Here is a 22,722-nt window from a genome sequence, read left to right on the forward strand (position 1 = left end):
TCCAGAAGTTCATTCCAATCCAAGAAGACAACAAAATGCAGAGTTGTTCATAAGTATATTGAAGGGCAAGGCATTAGCAGAAGCTGGGGGGTGGTATCCAAGACAGGCACCCCAGTAGAAACTGACTTTTGAGCTCAATCCTAAAGGAAATCAGCAATTCTAAAAGGCAGAGGAGAGGAGGAAGAGCATTAGTGCACAGAGTTCTGGACCTAGAACTAGAAGTCCTGAATTCAAATGCAGCCTCAGATACTTACCAGCTATGTGACTCCGGGCAAATCACTTATTCCCTGTTTGCCTTAGTTTCTTCATCTGCAAAATGGGGGGGGTAATAATAGCACTAACCTCCCAGAGTTATTGTGAGGATCAAATAAGATAACAATTGTAAAGAACTTAGCCTAAATAAATATTAGCTATCATTATTTTTTTAACGTTTTAAAGATTTTATGTTGAGTTTTACAATTCCCCCCCCCAATCTTGCTTTCCTCCCCCCCACCCCCACAAAAGGCAATTTGCCAGTCTTTACATTGTTTCCATGGTATACACTGATCCAAATTGAATGTGATGAGAGAGAAATCATATCCTTAAGGAAGAAAAATAAAGTATAAGAGATGGCAAGATTACATAATCATCATAATAAGATATCAGGTTTTTTTCCTAAATTAAAGGCAATAGGGGGCGGAGCCAAGATGGCAACAAGAACGGATCCTGCTTTAGGCGCTCTCTCATAAAACTCATAAGCTAAGGACTCTAACTAAATTTTCAAGAGACAGAACCCACAGAGGGACCCAATGAGGCAGTTCTCCTACTCAAGGTAACCTGGAAAAGAGCAGAAAGGCTCTGCTCCGCAGGGTTGGAGGGGCAGCCCGCCAGAGGAAAGAACTTCAACCTCCTGGAGGCAGCCCCAGGGCACTAGGAGCTGAGGCTCACAGCAGCGGGGGAGTTTCCTGACCTATGCCCCAGGGAGCACCAGGCACAAATTGGGGGAACAGCAGGAGGACCTCTGCCAGAGTGAGCACATGGCCAGCACAGCCCAGATCCAGGAAACAGAAGCAGGAGCTAGTAAGCAGGAGCCCCCAGGGCATGAGCCCATTGAACCTAGGGAGGGGAGTGAAGAGAGAGAGACTGCAGAGCTCTGCCCCTGGAATAGGACTCTGGGGCTCTGACCACATTCAGATCCTGATCGCAGTCTAGCCCCCCCCCATAGAACAGCAGGGCCCCCCCCAACCTCAGCCCCATGGCAGAGGGGGTGCATATGGTCATTCACAGACCAGGAGAGAGGACAGAGCCTCACACACTGAGAATTTTGTAGGAGTATCCCAAAAGCTCAGGAAGCACCCCAAAAAACAGGCTTAGACTGGGAAAATGAGCAAGCAGAGAAAAAAAAGAAACACCATTGAGAAATATTTTGCATATGAGCCCAAGAAGGATCAAAACATTCAGTCTGAAGATGAGGAAGCACAAGCTCCTGCATCTAAAGACTCAAAGAAAAACAGAAATTGGGCGCCGGCTATGACAGAGCTCAAAAAAGACTTTGAAAATCAAATGAGGAGTTAGAAGAAAAACTGGGAAAAGAAATGAGAGAGATGCAGGAAAAACATGAAAATGAAGTCAGCAGCCTAGTCAAGGAAATCCAAAAAAATGCTGAAGAAAATAGCATGCTAAAAACCAGCTTAGGTCAAATGGATAAAACAGTTCAAAAAGTTATTGAGGAGAAGAATGCTTTAAAAAGCAAAATTGGCCAGAGAACAAATCCTTCAGACAAAGAATAGAATTCAGGGAGATGGATGAATTTACCAGAAATCAGGAATCAATACTTCAAAATCAAAAAAAAAAAAGAAAAATTAGAAGAAAATGTGAAATATTGAAAAAACAACTGATATGGAAAACAGACTTAGGAAAGATAATTTTAAAATTATTGGAATACCTGAAAGTCATGATCAGGAAAAGAACCTTGACATCATTTTCAAAGAATTACTACAGGAAAATTGCCCTGATATTCTAGAAGCAGAAGGCAAGATAGAAATGGAGAGAATCTACCGATCCCCCCTCCCCGAGAAAGAGATCCCAAAAAACCAACCCCCAGGAATATTATAGCCAAGTTCCAGAACTCCCAAGTCAAAGAGAAAATATTACAAGGAGCCAGAAGGACACAGTTCAAATATCATGGAGCTGCAGTCAGGATCACACAGGACTTAGCAGCAACTATACTAGAAGCTCATGGGGCTTGGAATATAATACACCGGAAGACAAAAGAGCTTAGAATGCAACTGAGAATCAACTACCCAGCAAGGCTGAATGTCCTCTTCCAGGGAAAAAGATGGACTTTCAATGAACCAGGGGAATTTCAAATATTCCTGTTGGAATGGCCAGAGCTGAACAGAAGGTTTGATCTTCAAATACAGGACTCAGGTGAAGCATAGAGATTAGAGAAGAGGGGGAAAATATGAGGGACTTGATGATGAACTGCGTGTATTCCTGTATAGAAAAATGACACTGATACTACTCATATGAACCTTCTCAGTTAATAGAGCAGGTGGAGGGAGCTTTTATAGTTGAAGCACAGAAGAAAGCTGAATTTGAAGATAAAATAGGGTGTAAAAATGGAGTCAATAGAAAAAAGGGAAATGTAATGGGAGAAAGAAAAAGGAGAGGGGGAATAGGCCAAGATATTTCATATAATAAGATTTTTCTTTATTACAATGAGCTATTGCAATGATATGGAAGGGGGGATGGCAAGGGGGAATGAGGGAATCTTTGCTCTCATCAGAGGTGTCTAGGAGAGGAAACAGCATATATACTCAATAGGGTATAAACATCTGGAGTAAGAAGGAGGGGGGGGACAGGGGGAAGGGGTGGGGATGCGAATGAAGGAGGAGAGGATGGACTATGGGGGGACAGTGGTCAGATATAACACATTTTCTTTTTTACTTCTTGCAAGAGGCTAGGATTGGATGGCCTGTCCAGGACCATAGGGCCAGGTGGATGCTGCACCTAAGGGGTGGTATGGGGCTCAGGGCCTCTTGGCCCAAGAGCCAGGGATTTGTCTGCTGTGCCACTCAGCTACCCTACAGCAGAGTCAATGAAAGGAGAGAGAAAACATAGTACATGGTAGTGGAGAAATACGAAAGGAGGGAGTTGTGATCAGCAATGGCAAAAGTGGAAAAACATGGAAGTAATTTTTGCCATGGACTTATCATAAAGAATGTGATCCACCCACGACAGAGTTGTTGGTGTTGGAACAAAGACTGAAGCACATTTATTATTATTATTATTATTATTATTATTATTATTATTATTATTATTATTATTGGGGGGGATGTATAAGGCAGATGGGGCTGGGTGGCCTGCCTGGGGCCACATAGCAGGGTGATCATTGGGTGTCTGAGGCCAGATTTGGACCTGGGTGCTCCTGGCTCAAGGGCCAATGCTCTGTCTGCTACCCAGTCACCCCTACTATTATTACTATTTTATTTTATTTGGGGTCTCTTTGTTTGTTTTTGCAGGGCAGTGGGGTTGGGGTGGCTTGCATGTCACACAGCTGGGTGATTGTTGGGTGTACGGGCCCGGATGTGGGCTCGGGTGCTCATGGCTCCAGGGCTGGTGCTCCGTCCATTGCACCACCTGGCCATACCTACAATTATTACTATTTTTTTTAATTTTAATTTTTTTCTCTCCCCTTTACTTTATCGCTCAAGCAAGTCTATATTTATGGGGGGAGGGGGTATTTTGTTTACTCTTAAACAAGAATATTTTATTAATGTAAAAAAACCATTATTTGTACAAAATGAGAATACATATTAAATAAAAAAAGAAGAAATGGTTAAAAAATTTAAAAAAATAAAATGAATTGTCAAAAAAATAAATTAATTAAAGGCAATAATCCTTGGTCTTTGTTCAAACTCCACAATTCCTTTTCTAGATACAGATGGTATTCTCCATCACAGACAGCCCCAAATTGTCCCTGATTGTTGCACTGATGGAATGAGCAAGTCCATCAAGGTTGATCATCACCCCCATGTTGCTGTTAGGGTATACAATGTTTTTCTGGTTCTGGTCATCTCACTCAGCATCAGTTCATGCAAATCCCTCCAGGTTTCCCTGAATTCCCATCCCTCCTGGTTTCTAATAGAACAATAGTGTTCCATGACATACATATACCACAGTTTGTTAAGTCATTCCCCAATTGATGGACATTTACTTGATTTCCAATTCTTTGCCAACCACAAACAGGGCTGCTATGAAACTTTTGTACAAGTGATATTTTTACCCTTTTTAATCATCTCTTCAGGGAATAGACCCAGTAGTGGTATTGCTGGATCAAAGGGTATGCACATTTTTGTTGCCCTTTGGGCATAATTCCAAATTTCTCTCCAGAAAGGTTAGATGAGTTCACAGCTCCACCAACAATGTATTAATGTCCCAGATTTCCCACATCCCTTCCAACAATAATCATTGTCCTTTCTGGTCATATTGGCCAGTCTGAGACACATGAGGTGGTATCTCAGAGATGTTTTAATATGGATTTCTCTAATAAGTAATGATTTTAGCTATTATTATCATTATCATTATTATTAATTATTATTAAAGACACTCAAATGAGTGATAGAAAATGAAGAATGCAAATAAACCAGTAGAGGGGACTGCAGGGTCCATGCCAGAAAGTAATATGTAAGAAAACTGGAAAATTTCAAAAAAAAATTTTAAAAATCTCTTAAAATACTGGAAAATTAACAATTGAAAAGCTGTAAATGACAAATAGAGGAGTTTAATATTTAATTTGAATGGAAATAGGGAGTCCTTAAAGTTTACTGAGTATAGTACCAATCTAAACAATCAGATCTATGCTTTATAGTTCATAGGATCAAAAAAAGCTTCCTGAAGTATGAGGTAATGTTCATGTTGATGCAATGTCATGAAAGTATCTGACACATGAGTACTTCCATCTTGACTATAAAGTGAATATAAGCTTTAAAGAATGTGATAATATACTAATGTTTTCATGTAAGTTATGGTAACCAGATATTGTCAGGGCAGCCTGACCTGTACTTAGCTATTTCTTTCCAAATAAAAAATAATCCAATAGGCTTTCCAGGAATTGTTTATAAAATATATAATGGGAATTTCCTGCCAAGATGGCTGCCTGAAGGGAGGCATTCCTCCAAGCTCCCATTTACCTATTCTAGCAAAATTCTGAAGTTTATGCCACAGTGAATGATGATTAAGAAATAAAAAAATAAAAAACACTAAATCAATTCTGTAATCCTAGAATTTCACCAAAAGCCAGTCATAATCCCACAGACAATAGGAAAAGGATCTTTCCATCAAAATTAGTATGATCTTAACCAGAGATATGAAAGCAGCAAGAGTTAAGTACTCCCCAAGAGAATGCTCCAGAGTATTGAAAAAGCCCCAGGGTCAAGATCTTGAAAGCCCCAAGGCATAGCAAAGAACAGGGACAAAGACTGGTGAGTCCAGTACTACCAGCACCACATTTCTGTTCAGACTTTAAAGTCTCAGACCCAGGGGCACTACCCAGAGACACCAGCACAGGTCAGAAAAGTCAACCTTCTACATTTCAAAGATCCATGTGGTTCTAACTTCAAGAGTTGGGAGTTAATATAAAATTCAAAGGACTCAAAGTGAGACCAAGAAAGGGAGACCCTGGTCCTATTGCAAACCCTTAGTTCAGAAACTCAAACTAGAGAAATTAGTAAAAGAAACACTAAATAGTATAAAACATTATTATAAATATAGAAATCCCCTTGGGTGAAAAGGTTTTAATAATTCCATATGAGTTGCAAACAGATACTTTCAAAAAATGGCTTTCCCAAAAAGATTATATGAATATCTAGAAGACATTAAACAGGAGTTAAAAATGAAGTAAAAGCTCTGAAAGAAAAAAAATTGGACAGAGAATAGCAGCTTAGAATAGAAAATAGTAAACCTTATTCAAGAAATGAATTCCCTAAGAACTAGAATAGACCAAACTGAAATCAATTTTATGAGATAGAAAGAAATGTTAGAACAAAATCAAAAGATAGAAGGAAAAGGTGGAAAAAGGAGGAAGAGGAAGAGGAAAAGGAGGAAAGAAGAGGAGGAAGTAGAGGAGAAAGAGGATGAAGGGATGGAGAAGGAATGAGACAGAGAAGGAGAAGAAAGATATATTCTCTCATAAAAATCCTATAAAATAGGTCGAGATAATTTAAGAATCACCAAACTCCCTGAAAACCATGATAAAACAAAAAAGTCTTCTACTTCAAGAAATCATAAATTAAAATATCCAGATCTATTAGAAACAGAGGGCAAAGTAAAGATTAAAAAAAATAATCCCCCCCAATCACCTGAAAAAAAGAAAAAGTTCCAGGAAATATCACATTCAAAAATCCAAACTTCCCAGGTCAAAGAAAAATCCCTGCAAGTGGCCATGTTATACCAGGCCCAACTCCCTATCATTCTTAGTGACAGATTAAGCTGACCAATGTCTTCTAAAAGTTTGTAATAGTACAAGCCTGAGAAGAAAAACCACACCTCTTGCCTCTTAGCTTCAATAGAGATGGGAGGATTTTAACTGACTGTCCTATCATTGCCAGACTTTTGACCTAGAACTCTCTTCACTCTCAAACCACCGTGTAATTTCAATCACCATAAGATTGTCCCTTGGGTAGCATAATAGCTACTAGGCAAGAATCCCCCCCCCCAACTACTTTTAGGGGTATTAGGTAGTTTCCTTTGTGTGGTGAGGAAACCAGAGAAAGGGTCCCCTCCCCAATTTGTTTTTTTAATGGTATAGAGCAGATTTCAGTTTAACTTGAAGTAAATAAAACATAACCAGGCTCAGAACTCTTTATCTATTGTACCAACTAGCTGCTTCATATGTTTTTATGAAAATAGGAGATGGAATTTGAAGTTAAAGGACTAAAAAGTAGATTAGTTTGTCTTGAACATGAAGTCCATGAAAGGAAGTAATATGAAATAAGTTTGGAAAGGTGAGCTAGAATCAGATTATAAAACATTTTAAATGTCAAATTTAGCTCTTTTGGTAGCACAGCATTCCCAAATCACTTCTCAAACTCAGACTCACACCAAGAGGTTAAGTCTCTACAGGGGCAACTGTTTACTCAGGCTCAGCTGGCATTCCAACCCTGTTGGTTGACTTCTCACAGGATTCCTCACAAAGGATGTTTCAGTTTAAAGATTATTCTGTTGCTGGATTAACCCAGGAAGGTCACTTAGTTTCTGGGATGGCTCCTCACAAGTTGGGGCATCTCTAATTTGTGAACAATCAATCCTCTGGACTCCCTGAACTCACTCTGTCTTGAGTAACTGTAGTCTAGTAAGACCAGACTCAGCTCATTGGATGTGCTCCCTCTCCTAGTGTACCATTTCAGAAAGGATAAAGTTTCTCAGATCTCTGGGCTTTGGGTCGAAGTTTTTTCACCTAAGGCAGGGGTTGGGAAAGATTAGGTCTCTTCTTTTCTACAGTCTTTCTGTTACAGACCTAAGGTTCCCTAAATAAGGGGCCATATCCTAACTCATTGGTGACCATCTAGTATATTTCTGCAAATGAGCAAAGGAAGAAAGGAAGATGAAAACATTGAGTCATTCTGTGCCTTAGGGAAAGTTTATTGTCTTTTCTTCCCTTTACTTATGCAATTGAGCTGTTAAAAACTACTAGGTATGGAAGAAATCATTTACAATTGAAGGGGAACATTTCATTGTCTCTGACTTTGCTGTTTATGACCATCAAATTTGCTGATATCTAAAGCACAATTTACGTAATTTACGTATATTTTATCATATAAGAATTAGGGAGTAGAAGCTTTTTGAGCAGAGTTTCAGTATAGGCATACTTCTGCTTTAGGAATAAATTGGTGAGGTATGTTTGTGCATACCTCTAATCTCAGTGCTTATGGAGGTGTGTGGATCATTTGAGCTCCAGAGTTGTATTGGGCTGTATTAAGGCTAAAGCTGACTACATATCTGTATTGTGTTCTATATAGTTAAACCTGAGAGCAAGGGACTGCCTAAAGAGAGGCAAACCAGTCCAGGTCAGAAAAATAAGAGTAGGTCAATACTTTTAGGTCAATCAGCAGTGGGATCAAGTCTGTGAATAAGCTGTAAAACAAGGAAATTTACTGGTTGGAAGAAGATGCCTCTTCCCCACAGAACCCCATTGGACAACCTTGTGCCGATTCTCCTAGACCCCCCCTTAATTGTGTGAGCATCTCTGGCTTGTTTTTCTAACTTGCCTATTTTATGTTTCCTTGTACTAGATCTATTGACATTTCAAACTTTTCTAACTGCAGTACAGGAGGAACACTTCCTGATGCACTTGCTTGTTCATACAAAGGGTGAAGATTTTAGTTCTCCAGGGTGGTGAACTGAACTAGTGAAAGGAGAAGGACTTCTTCACCTGCTCCTTCTCTTATCCTAGCTCTAAGAAATGGACCTAGGGATATTTGTATCTCGTGGATTTCTTTTGTCCTTCTAAAATTCAAGTGCCAGCAGCAATCTCTACTGGACTTGGTAGTTGAAGCTATACAACAATCTTGGAACCAGAATTGCCAGCCATCTTGCCATGGATGGCATTTGTAAGGATGCCATCCACCCATGTGTTAGTGGTAAGATCCTAGAAAATAAAACTTCATTTATAAATTAAATTTATTTTATTTTTTTTTAACCTAAGAAAATTAAGGTTAACAGAGCTAAATTCTGAACTCCTTCCCCTTCCCAGACACTGAGATGTTATGGCGGGGAGCACAGTTGGAGGAGAAAGAATTATGCCCACCAGATTGTGGGAATAAGTTTGCAAATTTGTAATTATACTTTTTGAAGTAAATATTTTTGTAAAAAAAACACAGAAGTGCAACATTGACATATTGACAGTTCTTTATGTCTCTGAATGTGTAAATTTTTTTCTTAAAAACATTTTAGGATATTTTGTATAGTTTTTCCCTCTTTTTCTATCTGTTAGTACTAGTAGTTACTTGTTCTCCTATACATTTTTAATTATATAAGTGCTCTGCTATGTTTTACAAATTGAGACTTTTTAAAAAATTCTTTTTTTTTTGTTTCTATCAAGGAACATAATTAAATATTAAAAATCATTAGGTATATGAGGGAGTTCCAAGATCTAGGAAGAAAAAGGAATAGTTGGTTTGGGGTTTTTTTTGTATGGAGTATGATAGCAATGTAGTTCTTCATTAAGTCTCAGTAAACATCACTTTTTACTATAAATTGAACTATAATGGCTAGTTCAATTCATTGTTAAAATATCACAAAGATGACTCTATTGATTAGTTTTGGTTTTTGTATACCAGAGGGTTCATTTTGCACTACAAAGTAGGCTCAAATGGAAACATTTTTTAGCCCACATTCTGCTATAACTTAGAAAAGCAACCTAGTATAACAGATGTAAGTTTTTAAGTTCTGGGATTGAATATCATTTGAGCTAATCAACCTCTCTGAATCTCAATTTCCTTATTTGTAAAAATGAGAGTAACATCAGCATTATCTATTTCACAAAATTGCCATGAGAATAAGATTATATAAAACATGTATAAAGGATTAGAACTATACAAATATATGGTACTATACAGAAAAGTTACTTCCACATTATTCTGCCTTTAGGGAATTTTCTGTGATTCAATATGGAAGGAAAAAGAACTAGTAACCTAAATAATGGGTAGATATTTGTGCTAACTTCATTCACAACCCACCATTTTCTTTTTCTCTCTCAGAGAGACCTTAAAAGAGAATATGTACTGAAAATAAGATTTAGAAACATCACTTTAGGGACTAGGACTTTCAATAAGCTTTATAATTCTCATCTAACAAAGAAGAATTGCTGAGTTTTAAAAACCCAACAACAGTGTTTTGTTTATTTTCTACCAATTTTATATTTGGTGCTTTCAACTATTCCTAGGGGAGACCTCTTTTCCTGTGGAGAACAAATCTTTGTGCATATTGTGGAAACAGCTTGAAAATTCACACCTGTCAAATACTGAAAATAAAGGAAAAACATGACTTGAGTAACTCTTGACCAAAGTTATGGGTAGACAGCTGTGTTACTAAAAATAAGTAGTGATTTTATAAAAGCACTGAAACCAGAAGTGAGCTATATTCTAATAGAAGACAAATCAAATCAAGGTGTCTAAATTTGGGGGACAGTTGTTAGTTTTTTAAGAATTAGGGCTAATGATTCTGTATATACATTTTAGGAAGGAACTCTGATATTTATTTGCTAAAATAAGAAAGTTGATTTAGGGTCAATGTGAGAAAACCAATAACCTTCCTTAGGGAGAAAAAGGTAGGAAATATATCTTAGTGGATGAGGTACAGGAAATAGGTACATTGCTTATTTAAGGGGGTTGTGGATATTCTGGTTTAAAGATGTTCTCAACCTAAAGGGGGCTATTCATGAACATCCTTAGTAACATTTGTTTATGGGACAACATAGGTGGTCCAATACTAACCAAAAAAAAAAAAAGCTGTAAAGATCTTCACACAAAAACCACTTACTAGCTACAATTTAGGATTTTTGTTCATATATAGTTTAGATGAAATGACTTCTAAGATTCTATCTAGCAAACTCAGTAGAGTGCTGATATTCACTATACCTTTTCTTTACAAATGCATGGGGAAAATTTACCTAATAAATTTACCTAATAAATAATTTACCTAATAAATCTAATAAATCTATTCTCTCAAAAGCTATTATGTTTTCTATGGAGTTTACCATGTATTATTCATAAGCATTTTGGTTTCATATTGGTAGTAGCTCAGAACACTTTTATGGTTTTTTTTTCAGATTCTCTATTAAGGAGCTAGCTAAAGATCTGTAGTATTCTTGAAAGAATGAGAGTTCTAATTTATCTGTTCAGTAAATTTGTCTAAGGGTATGTTTTCATCTTCTTCAGTCATTGTCTTCTGAGACTAAATGATTTCATTCTTGAAAAAATAAATTTATAGAATAAATTTTATAATTACTCAGTATTTCGGATATCAAGTAACCCATTTTGAACTCAAGTTCCATATAGTCAGTAAAAATAGAAAATGTCAATAAAGAAAGAAATCAAAATTATATTATATAACACAGAAAATAAAAAATAAAATTATAGGAAATATTTTCCTTAAGAATACATGCCTATATCATAGAGACTTTGTCTACATCATAACAAAAAATATTCTTAGGAGGGTCTTCTAGAACAGAGATAGCAAACTCATAACCTTTGTAACCAACAAAATGCCCTAGTGAAAATGGAATCAGATAAAAAAGTGATTAGGAAATGTTTGACAAAATAAAATGCAATACAACATATTGCTAATTTGTATTTTCTAAGTCAATATGCAATCCATAGAAACATGTTTCTGAGTTTGACATCACTGTTCTAGAAAAAAGTAGGAGACTATAGCACAGATTTAATAATAAAAATGAAAATCCCTGACCTTGTTTCATGAAAATATTTCTTTTGTACCAAGGAGGGTATTTACTGCCAAAACTTCAGACAAACAGAAGGGCAAGCTAATCAAGATTCACTCTGCCATACATAGCCATGGAGTTTTTGAAGTTATTCTGTACTGGAGAATTTCAAGTACTATGGAGTTTCTACCTTGAGCCCATGAAGTCCCTTATATTTAAGTATAAATATTAATATTTATTAATATTAATGCTGTCTAAAATTTTCCTCCCTATATTGAATTAGCTAAATATCTCTATACTACCTATACTACTATAAATGAGTCATAACCCACATTGGCTACCTATACAAGTCTAGTATGGGCATTATCAGTCATGTTGAAATACCAAATCTAACTATATTCTATATTCATGAATTATTTGAACCCCAAATATTCCCACCTTAGTTTACTACCCATCACAGTAAAATGGAACAAAAGACACAAGAACTACATGAAATCAAACCAAATGGTAGGTGGATGCCAACAATTACTATTATGATCTTGATAGAACCTCAGTGATTCATAAAACTGACCTACTTAAATGGAATCTGTTGAGATCCCTTTCAATTAAGGGAATTATATTATTCCAAGAGTCCCCAACCTTTGTTATTTCATAAACAATGTTAGCACAACATATTATGTGAAAAAAAAGTCAGACTGCAAAAAAAAAAGAAGAATATGCTAAATATAATCAAAATCACATAGCAATGTCTTTCTATTCCCTGCTTCTAAGAGGAGAAAAGACTTATTGAAGAGACTGAAATTTGGGAAAAGAAAAATTTGGAGAAATTGAGTTAAATTTGACAGGGAATAATTTCTAAACCCAGATAATAAGCAATGAAAGATGAAAAGAATCAAGGACAACCAAGAAGGATATTAAAAAGAATTAAAGAGGATCACAGAATAGGATCTGAAGAGGAAGACTCAGGAAGGAAAAGCAAGGCAGCAAGAAAAATAAGGCAAAATAAGTAGAACAATTGACAGACAAAGGAAGATGATAGAGTGGGCAAATGGATGAAAACAGGAAGTTGGTGTAAAGAAGGAGAGGTACCTATGACTGAGAAGTCTGCTCAAATTAAGGGAAAGAAGTGAGGATATCAAGTTAAGAGAAGATGATTGGGGCAGTTAGGTGGTGCAGTGAATAGAGCACCGGCCTTGGAGTTAGGAGTACCTGGGTTCAAATCCGACCTCAGACACTTAGTAATTACCTAGCCGTGTGGCCTTGGCCAAGCCACTGAACCCCACTGCCTTGAAAAATCTAAAAAAAAAAAAGAGAGAGAGAAGATAATTGACTGACTTAAAAACAGTCCATGGTATAAATATCCCCAAGTAACTAAATTTAAAAAGACTCAAAAATTGAAACCAATAGGGGGGAAAATGGGAGAAATTTGACTAATATCAAATGTATGGTGCTTCTATTTCTGTGATAACCAAGTGACTTTATGTGTATTTTAAGAGATCAGCTAGAGACTGGAACAATGCTTTTCCATTCTCTAAGAAAATGAAATTTCAATGGGAAAGGCAAGATCTGAAGTATGAGGGGTGATTTGACCTTTTTAGGATCTTGGAGCGTGCAAGTATAACATAGAAGAGAAAGAAACATAAAGTAACAGTAATAAAATTAAGTTTAAAAATAGATTTGAGAGGGGCAGCTAGGTGGCATAGAGCACCAGCCCTAGAGTCAGGAGTACCTAAGTTCAAATCCAGCCTCAGATACTTAATTACCTAGCTATGTGGCCGTGGGCAAGCCACTTAACCTCACCGCCTTGCAAAAAATAAAAAAAAATAGATTTGAGGATCATTTTGAAAAAAAGTGGGAGCTGGATGAGGAAGCTGCTGGTTCATTAAAGAATGACACAGTTAGGGGGCAGCTAGGTGGCACAGTGGATGGAGCACCAGCCCAGGAATCAGAAGGATCTGAGTTCAAATTTGGCCTCAGACACTTAATAATTACCAGGCTGTGCGATCTTGGGCAAGTCACTTAACCCCATTACCTTACCCCCCCCCAAAAAAAGAATGATACAGTTAAGATCATCCAGTTAGAGTCAGAAAAATAATCTAAGAGTAGTTGTAGTAATTGGTAATTCTCTAAAGGATACTAAAGCAGGTATTCTTTGACCTGTTAACTAGAGGCCTTTTATCTTCACATAGTATTATATATCCAAGACATAATAAAGAACCTCTTAAGACTTATTAAACCCAGTGACAACTACCCATCTCTTGTGATTGATATGGGTATAATACTGTGAGAAAGAACTTAAAAAGTATTGGAATGATTGTGAACTCTTGAGCAACAGACCAAAATTAGTGTTGTTCCACCCTCTTTTGCTTACTGAAGGCAAAGGATCCAGAAAAGAAAAGTTGATCTAAGGAGTAAACTGCCTAAAAATTTGGTGTCTGAGAATAGAATTTGGATTTCTGGACCACAGTTTAAAATACAGGGTTGAAATTGTATAAACCTAAAGAATATTTAAAATGTAATTGCCATATAACTTGCAAAATTCATCAAAAAGATTTTAAACTAAAAAAAGGTTAGAAGAGGGAGAAGATTGTTTATCTCAATTTAGGTATCATAGGAAGTAGCTACAAAGATGGGAAAATAGCACTTGAGTTACCCATAAGTGCCCAAGAGACAAAAATCCAAGAAATGAACCAAGAAAATAAATCCCCTACATTCAAATGTCTACACATCAATGCTCAAAGTTTAAGTAACAAGCAAAAAGAACAAGGAGATCTAACCTAAGTAAGCAAATTTGATCTAAAAGGTTTCACTGAGTCTTGGCAGGATGAAATCTATGATTGGACTATGGCTCTAGATGAGTAATATGACATTATTCAAAGAAATATGACAGGTGAAAAGGAAGGGTTAAATGTTATATATTAAGAAGGCAAACTCATATGAGGAAATCCAAAAATGGAAGGAAGGAGGAGCGAAAAAGGGAGAATGATGAAAACTAATTGACTTTATCATGGAAGTCTACAATCCACTTGGAAAGTGAGTTTAGGACACAAGTGAAAAGCCTAGAAAGAAGGCTTCAATTATCCAAATCTGCTTGCTTTTTCTGTCAAAAGAAGAACAAAACTTTCTGATTTACACTAGTGACAACTTCTTCCCCCAGATAATAGAGGTGCAAACAAGGGTAAATTCATTCTGGGTCTTATTTTATCAACAGGAAAGAAACTGCTGCAATGGAAATGTCCAGAGGAGGGCCCTCCATGTCACAAGAAGATCAATTGAAGGAAGCAGTTAATTTTAGCATGGAGATTACAGAGAACACAAGCTGTATCGATGTATTTGAAAGGCTGTCACATAGAGGGGAGAATCAAATTTATTTGGTTAGTCCCAAAAGGTAGAATCAGGAAAATAAGTACAAGTTATATGAGGTAAAATAAGTTTACATAGAAAAAAAACTTCCCTATGATGAGAATTCTACAAAATTACCATGAGCTATCTCAAAAGTTGTCATGAGTTTTGCCCTCTTTGGAGGTCTTCATGAAAAGGCTGGATAACCACTTGTTGAATATATTACAGGAAGCACTCTTTTGATGTGTAGGTTAGTCTGGATGGTACCTAAGGTTTCTTCTAATTCTTAAATTCTGTAAATTGAATTTGCAAAAAAGTCAGTCACATAACTTTTGCTCTTCAGTTTTGTCTGACTCTTCATGACCCTCTTGGGGGTTTCCATTGCAAAGATACTGGAGTGATTTTCCATTTCCTTCTCCAGTTCATTTTACATATGAGAAAACTAAGGCAAACTGGGTGATGACTTGCCCAGGGCCACACAGTTAGAGTCTGAGGTTTGATTTGAATTCAGGTTCTTCTTACTCCAAGGTGAGCACCTAGCACAATCTAACTGCCCCTCTTCCCTTTCTATATCCTCTAAACACAATGTAAAAGTTTCCATTTATCTCTTTTAATCCCATCTATTTTTAGTGTTGTCTTATCTGAAATATATAATGCTTTCCCTCATGAGTAACACTATTTCCCAGTCTGTTTTCTTTCCTTTCTCATCCATTTTGTCTGAGGTCAGATTTCAATTCAGAAAAATGAGTCTTCCTGAATCCAGATCTGGTATTCCATCCACTGTTCCACCTGGTTGCCTATATATGCTACTAAAAGAAACATTTAAACAGAAATAGTTTAGTAATTTGAAGCATGCAATTGAAACCATTTTTTTATTTTTAATAAAAAATAAAAATTTACAATGCTCTTCAGAGAAATAAAAATTCCTTCAATATCCCAGAAATACCATGTGGTTTAAGTCATATTTCTTTTTAAGCAATATATGTGTCTAACTGAATTCTTGTGAAATTATGTTGTTTACAACATTTTGCCTTTATTTCAATTAAAATTCCAGACATTTTTTCCTCATAATAAGCCAAATCAGGTGTATCATAATTGAAAGATGATCAATTGCTAAAAGATGGCACTGGTGTAAATACATTAAGAAAGTTGACCAATGATATGTTTGCTACATGAAATAGAGATTTTTACCAAGGAAAGATATATTTTATCAAGCTAGATTCAATTCTAAGCTTAACTTTTTAGAACTCATTTAACATCATACTCTATTGATTCCATAAACAGTACTTTTATAGGAAATTAATTGAGAATCCAATGCCTAGTAAAAATACATTTTTTTAAACAAGATCTTTCTTAAATAGGGAAAAAAAGTGCCAATATAGTTATTCATCCAAAGTCTGTCATAGCATGTAATATTTCAGAACTGGTGATTCTCTCGCATCATGTCATGTTCTCTCTCTGTTTTTTGCTGTCCAACACATGAGAAAAGCTAGAATTTTCATAAACACCATGCTCTTTAACTGAAATGGGACAGAAAGTGCTCCAGTTCTTTTAATCAATGACATTTATTACCAAGCTTTAAAGTAACCAAAATACACTGATAGCACAATCCCCAAAGTACTCAAAACATTCCTTTTTAAAGTCAAGGCACCTTCTCTTGGTATCATCTGTTTGTCCAGAAAGACCAAAGTGAAAGTTCTGGGAATAAAATAAGTACAACAAATTGTAATTTACTCTTACATATACTCTATGTGAGGGTAAAATTATCAACTTTTGTAAAGCTATTATAACAAAAGCTCAAATGACCCCACATGATACAATTACTACCAGGGAGGAAATATTTCAAGCATAACAGGTACATTCCATTGAACAACCATTTTTCATTTTGGAATATTTACACTTATAATAACTATCTGGACAGTTTTCAAATGGTCCAGAAACAATGTAAACTGAGTCTTAGGATATTTTGGAAAACATATAAGATCAAGTAACTAAAAACAACAAAAACATATCCAGTTTCTAAGACATTAAATATTCTTCATCCCTTTATTGCTCCAAAACACAAAGATTGGGGGGAAAGGGGAGGGCTGAGCTACTATTGGTGGTCATATAACACCAAAGGAGCAAAGCTGAATTTGCACTCCAAAGATCACCAGGTCTCAGGCCAGATGAGAGCATACCTTACAGTCCAAGGATATATAATCATTTGTAATGCTCTCCCATCATGGTCCACATCACCTTCCTAGGGAAGATTTATCCTCTCTAAAATAATATTTCATAACAGACATTTGGTGAAAAAAGTCAACTGATAGGGAATTAGTAGACCAATAACTGTGGTCTATTAGTAAGAGATCACAACTTCTGAGAAAAGAAAGAGACAATGATAAAGGCACAGAAGCAGGAGTAAGAAAAATTAAATTGCATCAGTACTTGCTTGTATTTGTTTTAAACAAGTATGTTTTTCAAAAATTTTTATACCTTGTCATAAGCCTGATTTCTCATATACTGTACCAAACCCACCTCGGGGGAAAATAAACCTTCATGTAAATGTAGGCTTGGATATGAATGGCCAAGATCAGTGGAAGAATTGCTCTGTTTCCCCCTGGTCTCATGCATTTATGTCAGTGATAGGTATAGCCATAATAACCCATGTCTGAAACTTATATGAGGCTCAGGAAAGAGAGCTGTGTTTTGGAGAGGACCAAAGTATTCATTTGCTCTGGCTTCTCCTTGAGCACAAATGATAGAGGTTCCTCTCTGGTAGGTATCCATCTAGGAACAGAACAGAAATATAACACTTCTAGTGTGCCTTTCTCAGAATGGAGCACAAATCAAACCCAATCTCTCTTTTAGTCTCACATCAAGAAAGAAGCTTGGTATTTTGGTTACCATGGCAGCCATTAAGCTATAAGAAATCTGTATGTCACTTTATTACAGATCTTGAGGCAGAAACAAGATCTTGAAGGACCAGCAGCTAATTTTAAATTATTTTCTCTAGAACAGCTCCCAAGCTAGTTGAGTGTACAAAAAAAAAATGTTTTACTATTTCTCTTTATATACACCTCTCTACATTCACTTTTTAATTTATCTCTCTCTCTACATTCAGCAATAACAAAATGCTCACTGCATCTGAATACCTGAAAAGTAATTTTAAAATCTGATTAATTTACTTGCTAATATAGATGGGGAAATTTCAATAGTTTATAAATACAGTTGGGGACAACAGCTACTAAAGTTTCTGAGAGAAACTTCCCCAAAGAGCTTTTTATATGGATTGTCCCTATAGGTACAATATAACAGAAAGATCATCATGGATTACAAAAATAGAAATGCATATAATTGTTAATACATATGCACAATTTATGCTGGAATGATGCACAGAACAGATCTGTAGCTCCTGCAGGAATTATATATTACAAATCACTCAAGTGGATTTGATAAAAGAAGGTCAGGTCCATTTTTAAGGCTGAAAACTTATAATATAGCAAACAGCCTATTTGGTTTCTCTGAATAAGACTATACAAAAAACAAGCAAATGAAGTGACACTAACACACAATTAAATGAAAAGAACATAATTAACCAATATGGAGCTAAGGTGCAAAACTACTACTACTACTCTCTTTTAACTTATTGTCCTCCATGTCACCTGGGTTTTCCAAGCATCACATCATGTGCAAATCTACTGTGGCTATCAACATCAAATGAAAGGACTGAATGTTCTGAATTTTCCTGTTGTTGAAGGCTAAAGCAAGGCCTTTCAAACCCATACAATCACAGATTTTGGTCAACAACTGCATATTAACATGAATGACCACTGAACTGTAGGTAGCAAATTAAATTCCAAAGCCCAATCTTGTCCATTCTTCATATTATTCTGAATATTCAATTCAGTAACTGACTTCATGAGTTTAAATGGAAATGATCTTCACCCTGAAGGAAAAAAAAAACAAACTTTAACACCAAAGGAATTTCAAACCAAACTTTAAACCTGTAATAATCTGGGGTTTTTTCCCCTTAATTAGGCATCTATATGAAATTTATAATTAAGATGTTTTCTAATTAATATGATGGTCACTGAAAACCAATTCTCTTCATATAAGAAAAAACATTGAATTTAAAAAAGGAATGTGAAAGATTCAATTAATCTAAGTGCTCCTAAAGGAACTGGAAAAATGAAGACAATTATAATTATGACAAAGTAGAACACTGAAAATATTTGAAATAACACAAACCACCTGTTTACAAGATAACTGTTTCTTTATGCTCTCATGTAATACATGTTTTACTATTTAGACACTTATGCCATTTAATTTGTTCATCATAATAAATGGGATCAAAATTTTATTTTCATCTAAACTTTTGGTTTAGGAAAAGACAGAGGAGATATCCACCACGAGGAAGTTCAACAATGATCAGTTTAACAAGCACTGTGCACTTACAGGAATTGTTATTGGCTTCTGTTTTTACAGCCTTGGTATGTCTGCTTGAGTTCTGCTGAGATTTGCTCTGCTCCTCTCCAGTTAAAAGAGCTTTTATTTCAGAGGGGATTTTTCCTTGATCCATTGCCATGCACCACTGCTTATACTGAAATAAATGTAAAATACATTTAAGCAAATTCAGTCAAGTCATGCTCAAAAAACTTTTATCATGTACTTTCTATGTGCAGAGAAATAAAAACAAGAATTATGGAGGCAGCTAGGTGGCGCAGTGGATAGAGCACTGGTCCTGGAGTCAGGAGTACTTGAGTTCAAATCCAGCCTCAGACACTTAATAATTACCTAGCTGTGTGGCCTTGGACAAGCCACTTAACCCCATTGCTTAACAAAAACTTAAAAAAAAATTGTGTGTGGAGGGGCCCCATACATAAAACCAGTAAAGCATAAAAGCACAGAAAAGAGGTCAAAAATAAAAGAACTAAGCTATAGAAAAGGAGAAAGAAGGGATAAAAGCATGGGGGGGGGGGGTCGTCAGCCAGAGGAAAAAGCTCAGAGTCCAGAGTTCAAGGAAATGTCACTAGATTGCACAGAAAGTAGAGGCAAGATGCAAGAACATTAAGTAAGAATAAGACTAAGAAGAAGACTGAATAAGGTAGGGGGAACCAGGTTATGAAAGGCTTTATATTTGATCTGAGAGATGACAGGGAGTCACTGGAGTTTACTGAGTTGGGACAGGGAGGGGATGTAATATGGTCAAACCTGTATTTTAGAAAGATCAATTTGACAGCTGAGTGAGGATGGGAAAACCAACATGAATATTACTGCAAAACTCCAGGAGTTGAAGTGATAATGACTGGCACCAGTGTAATGGTAGTGTCAAAGGAGACAATAAAGTCTATGTAGCAATGGCTAACATAAGGAGGAAATAGTAATGGCACTTTTTTTTCCATGAAAGCAGAGAACTGGAAACTGAAGAATTGGTCAACAATTGTAGAATGGCTAAACAAGTTACATATATATATATATATATATATATATATATATATATATATATGTATATATACATATATACATATATATATTTATATGTGTGTGTGATGAAATGTTATTATGCTGCAAAAAAATGATGAAAAAGATGATTTTAGAGAAACCTAAGAAGACTTATATGAACTGATACAAAGTAAAGGGAGAAGTAGAAGAACAATTTATATAATAACATTAATACTGTAAAGACAAACTTTGAAAGAAAGGAAATCTGCTAAATACACTGAGACCAATTCCAGAGGACTGATGATAAAATATGCTATTCATTCCCAGAGAAAGAGAGGTATTAGACTAAGTGCAAACTGAAGTATTTTTCCCCCCAATGTGGCTAATAGCAGAAACTTGTTTGGCTTGACTATACATTTTATAATAGGTTTCATTTTTCTTTCTGTTTTAGTTGATGGGGGAGAAGCAGGTAAAGGGGAATGAATTCGAAACTGAAAATAAAACATTTTTTTAAAGGTAGCAATGACAGTATTTGGCATAGATTGGATGGGAATGGGGGGATGAGGGTGAATGACGAGTGAAGGAGAAGCAAGACAAGCAGTTGGAGAGAGAAATTAAAGACAGACAAGCAGATCTGAGAGTTATCTTTACAGAGATGATCATTAAAATCAAGGAAGCTGATGAGATCAGAGTAAAATATCAAAGACAAAAGAAAATAAGATCCAAGACAGAGTCTTTGGAAGACCCCATAGCATGACTGAGTAGAGATAAAATAAAAGAACCAGGAGAGGGAAATGTCACTAAAACCATGAGAAAAAAAGAGTATAAAGGAGAACTGCAGGTCAATGAGGATAAGAATTGAGAGAATAACTAAAATGGATATCACAGAGAGGGCAATGGAGAGACACAAGACAGATGTGAACAATGTGCAGCATATAACCCACAACTCAGATGAAAAACAGGAGTAAAAGACATTATTAAGAAACAGTATAATAAAACTAGAAGACTTGTTGATTATGGAGAAAGAATGGTGAATGACAGGTAAATAGCCAGAGAGTTCCTGTGGTACCCTGGCAATAGCAAGAGTAAGCTCCCATGGAGAACTTCTGGGAGATCATGGATAAGAGTTAGAAAGAACGGGCATGTATGGATGTGCTGTGCTCTGCATCATTAGAGAGAACTCATGAATCAATATCCTTTAAGTATATATGCCTACCTTTATTAAGTCCCACTCTCTCCTATAGTTTAGGAAGTCAATTTTCTTTCTTGGGAGGAATGGGGAACAGTATTTCCCCTTAGAACTAATCCCCATTCCTTCCCAGTAGAGTGGCTACACTCACCTAACAAAAGTTGTGAAGAAAGCAAAATGTACTGAAAATGTACTGAAAATGTAGGGATATTTTTAAGTCAACCATAAACATCTCTATATATTTATATGTTAAAGTCCTTATACTATGGCAGTGTGATTTAGAGCAGTGGTATCAAAATCAGTAAGAAGTGGATCTCTGCAGGATACACACTGATTTGGGAAAAAAACCAAACCACAAATTAACATTCTCCACGTTGTGCTTTCATCTATTTTGCTAAACATTTCCCAATTACATTTTAATCTGGTTCAAGCACTTGGGAATGTTGCCTATGAGTCTGACATTCCTGGACTGCAGTAAATAAAGCTGGATTTAGGAGTCTGAGCAATATGGATTAGAATCCAGTCTCAGGCAACTACTGGCTGTGTGGCCCAGAACACCTCATTTAACCTGTTTCGATTTCCTTCATCTGAAAAATGGGAATGATCAAATGGATCAAATTTAATTTTGTAAAGTACTTTGTAAACATTAAATGTAAATCATATAAATGTATGAAAGTCCCCTCTGCCTTCTCCTTCCATTTTACATAACCATTTCTTCTCTTTTTCTTCTTCAAACCCTCAAAACAGAACCAAACCACTCTCAGGAATTTAATTTTCCTTAACTCCATTAATAGTCTTCAAAAACATTAAGGTTCAGAAGAAATACTTGTTCTTTTTCCCCTTATTTGAATATTAACATGCTATCACCATACACTTCCTTTCAATTATGCAAATAAATTTACTTTGCTAGGTTTCTTTGGAGTCTTGTATCTATATTTCAAAATTCCTACTCATATCTGATTTTTTCATCAGAAATTCTTGAAAATGTTCTATTACATTAAAAATCCATTTCCCAGGAGATGAGATGAGATGAGATATGAAAAATCCATTTCCCTTCCTCACCTCTGGAGAATTATACTTAGTTTGGGTTTTTGGATTCAAATATCTTTTTTTGACATCAGGAATATTGTATATAAAAATTTCCTCTTACTTTAAGTAGTTGCTGACAGGTCTGTGGTTCTTGAACTATGTCTTTCTGGATGCTTGCACTATTTTTCCTTTGACCTGAGAAATCTGGGATTTGGCTAGGACATTCCTGAACTTTCCCTTTTAGAAGGTAATGGGTAGATTTGTCTTCACTTCACTTTGCTCTCTGGCTCTAATAAACCAGGGTAGTTTTCAT

General features: G+C 36.0%; 1 protein-coding gene across 1 annotated transcript in view; it reads right to left on the reverse strand.

Annotated features, from left to right (window-relative positions):
- Positions 1–16,297: 16,297 nt before the first annotated feature.
- CREBL2 (cAMP responsive element binding protein like 2) overlaps positions 16,298–22,722 on the reverse strand; it is a 30,651-nt gene continuing 24,226 nt past the window's right edge. Inside the window, exons 3-4 of the mRNA XM_074194564.1 lie at positions 19,205–19,349; positions 16,298–18,695 (exon numbers count right to left, since the gene is read on the reverse strand). Coding sequence (XP_074050665.1) covers positions 18,691–18,695; positions 19,205–19,349 — 150 coding nt within the window. The 3' untranslated portion in view covers positions 16,298–18,690. The remainder of the gene's footprint in view (positions 18,696–19,204; positions 19,350–22,722) is intronic.

This window comes from Macrotis lagotis, chromosome 7, assembly GCF_037893015.1.
Source record: "Macrotis lagotis isolate mMagLag1 chromosome 7, bilby.v1.9.chrom.fasta, whole genome shotgun sequence".
NCBI lineage: Eukaryota > Metazoa > Chordata > Mammalia > Peramelemorphia > Peramelidae > Macrotis > Macrotis lagotis.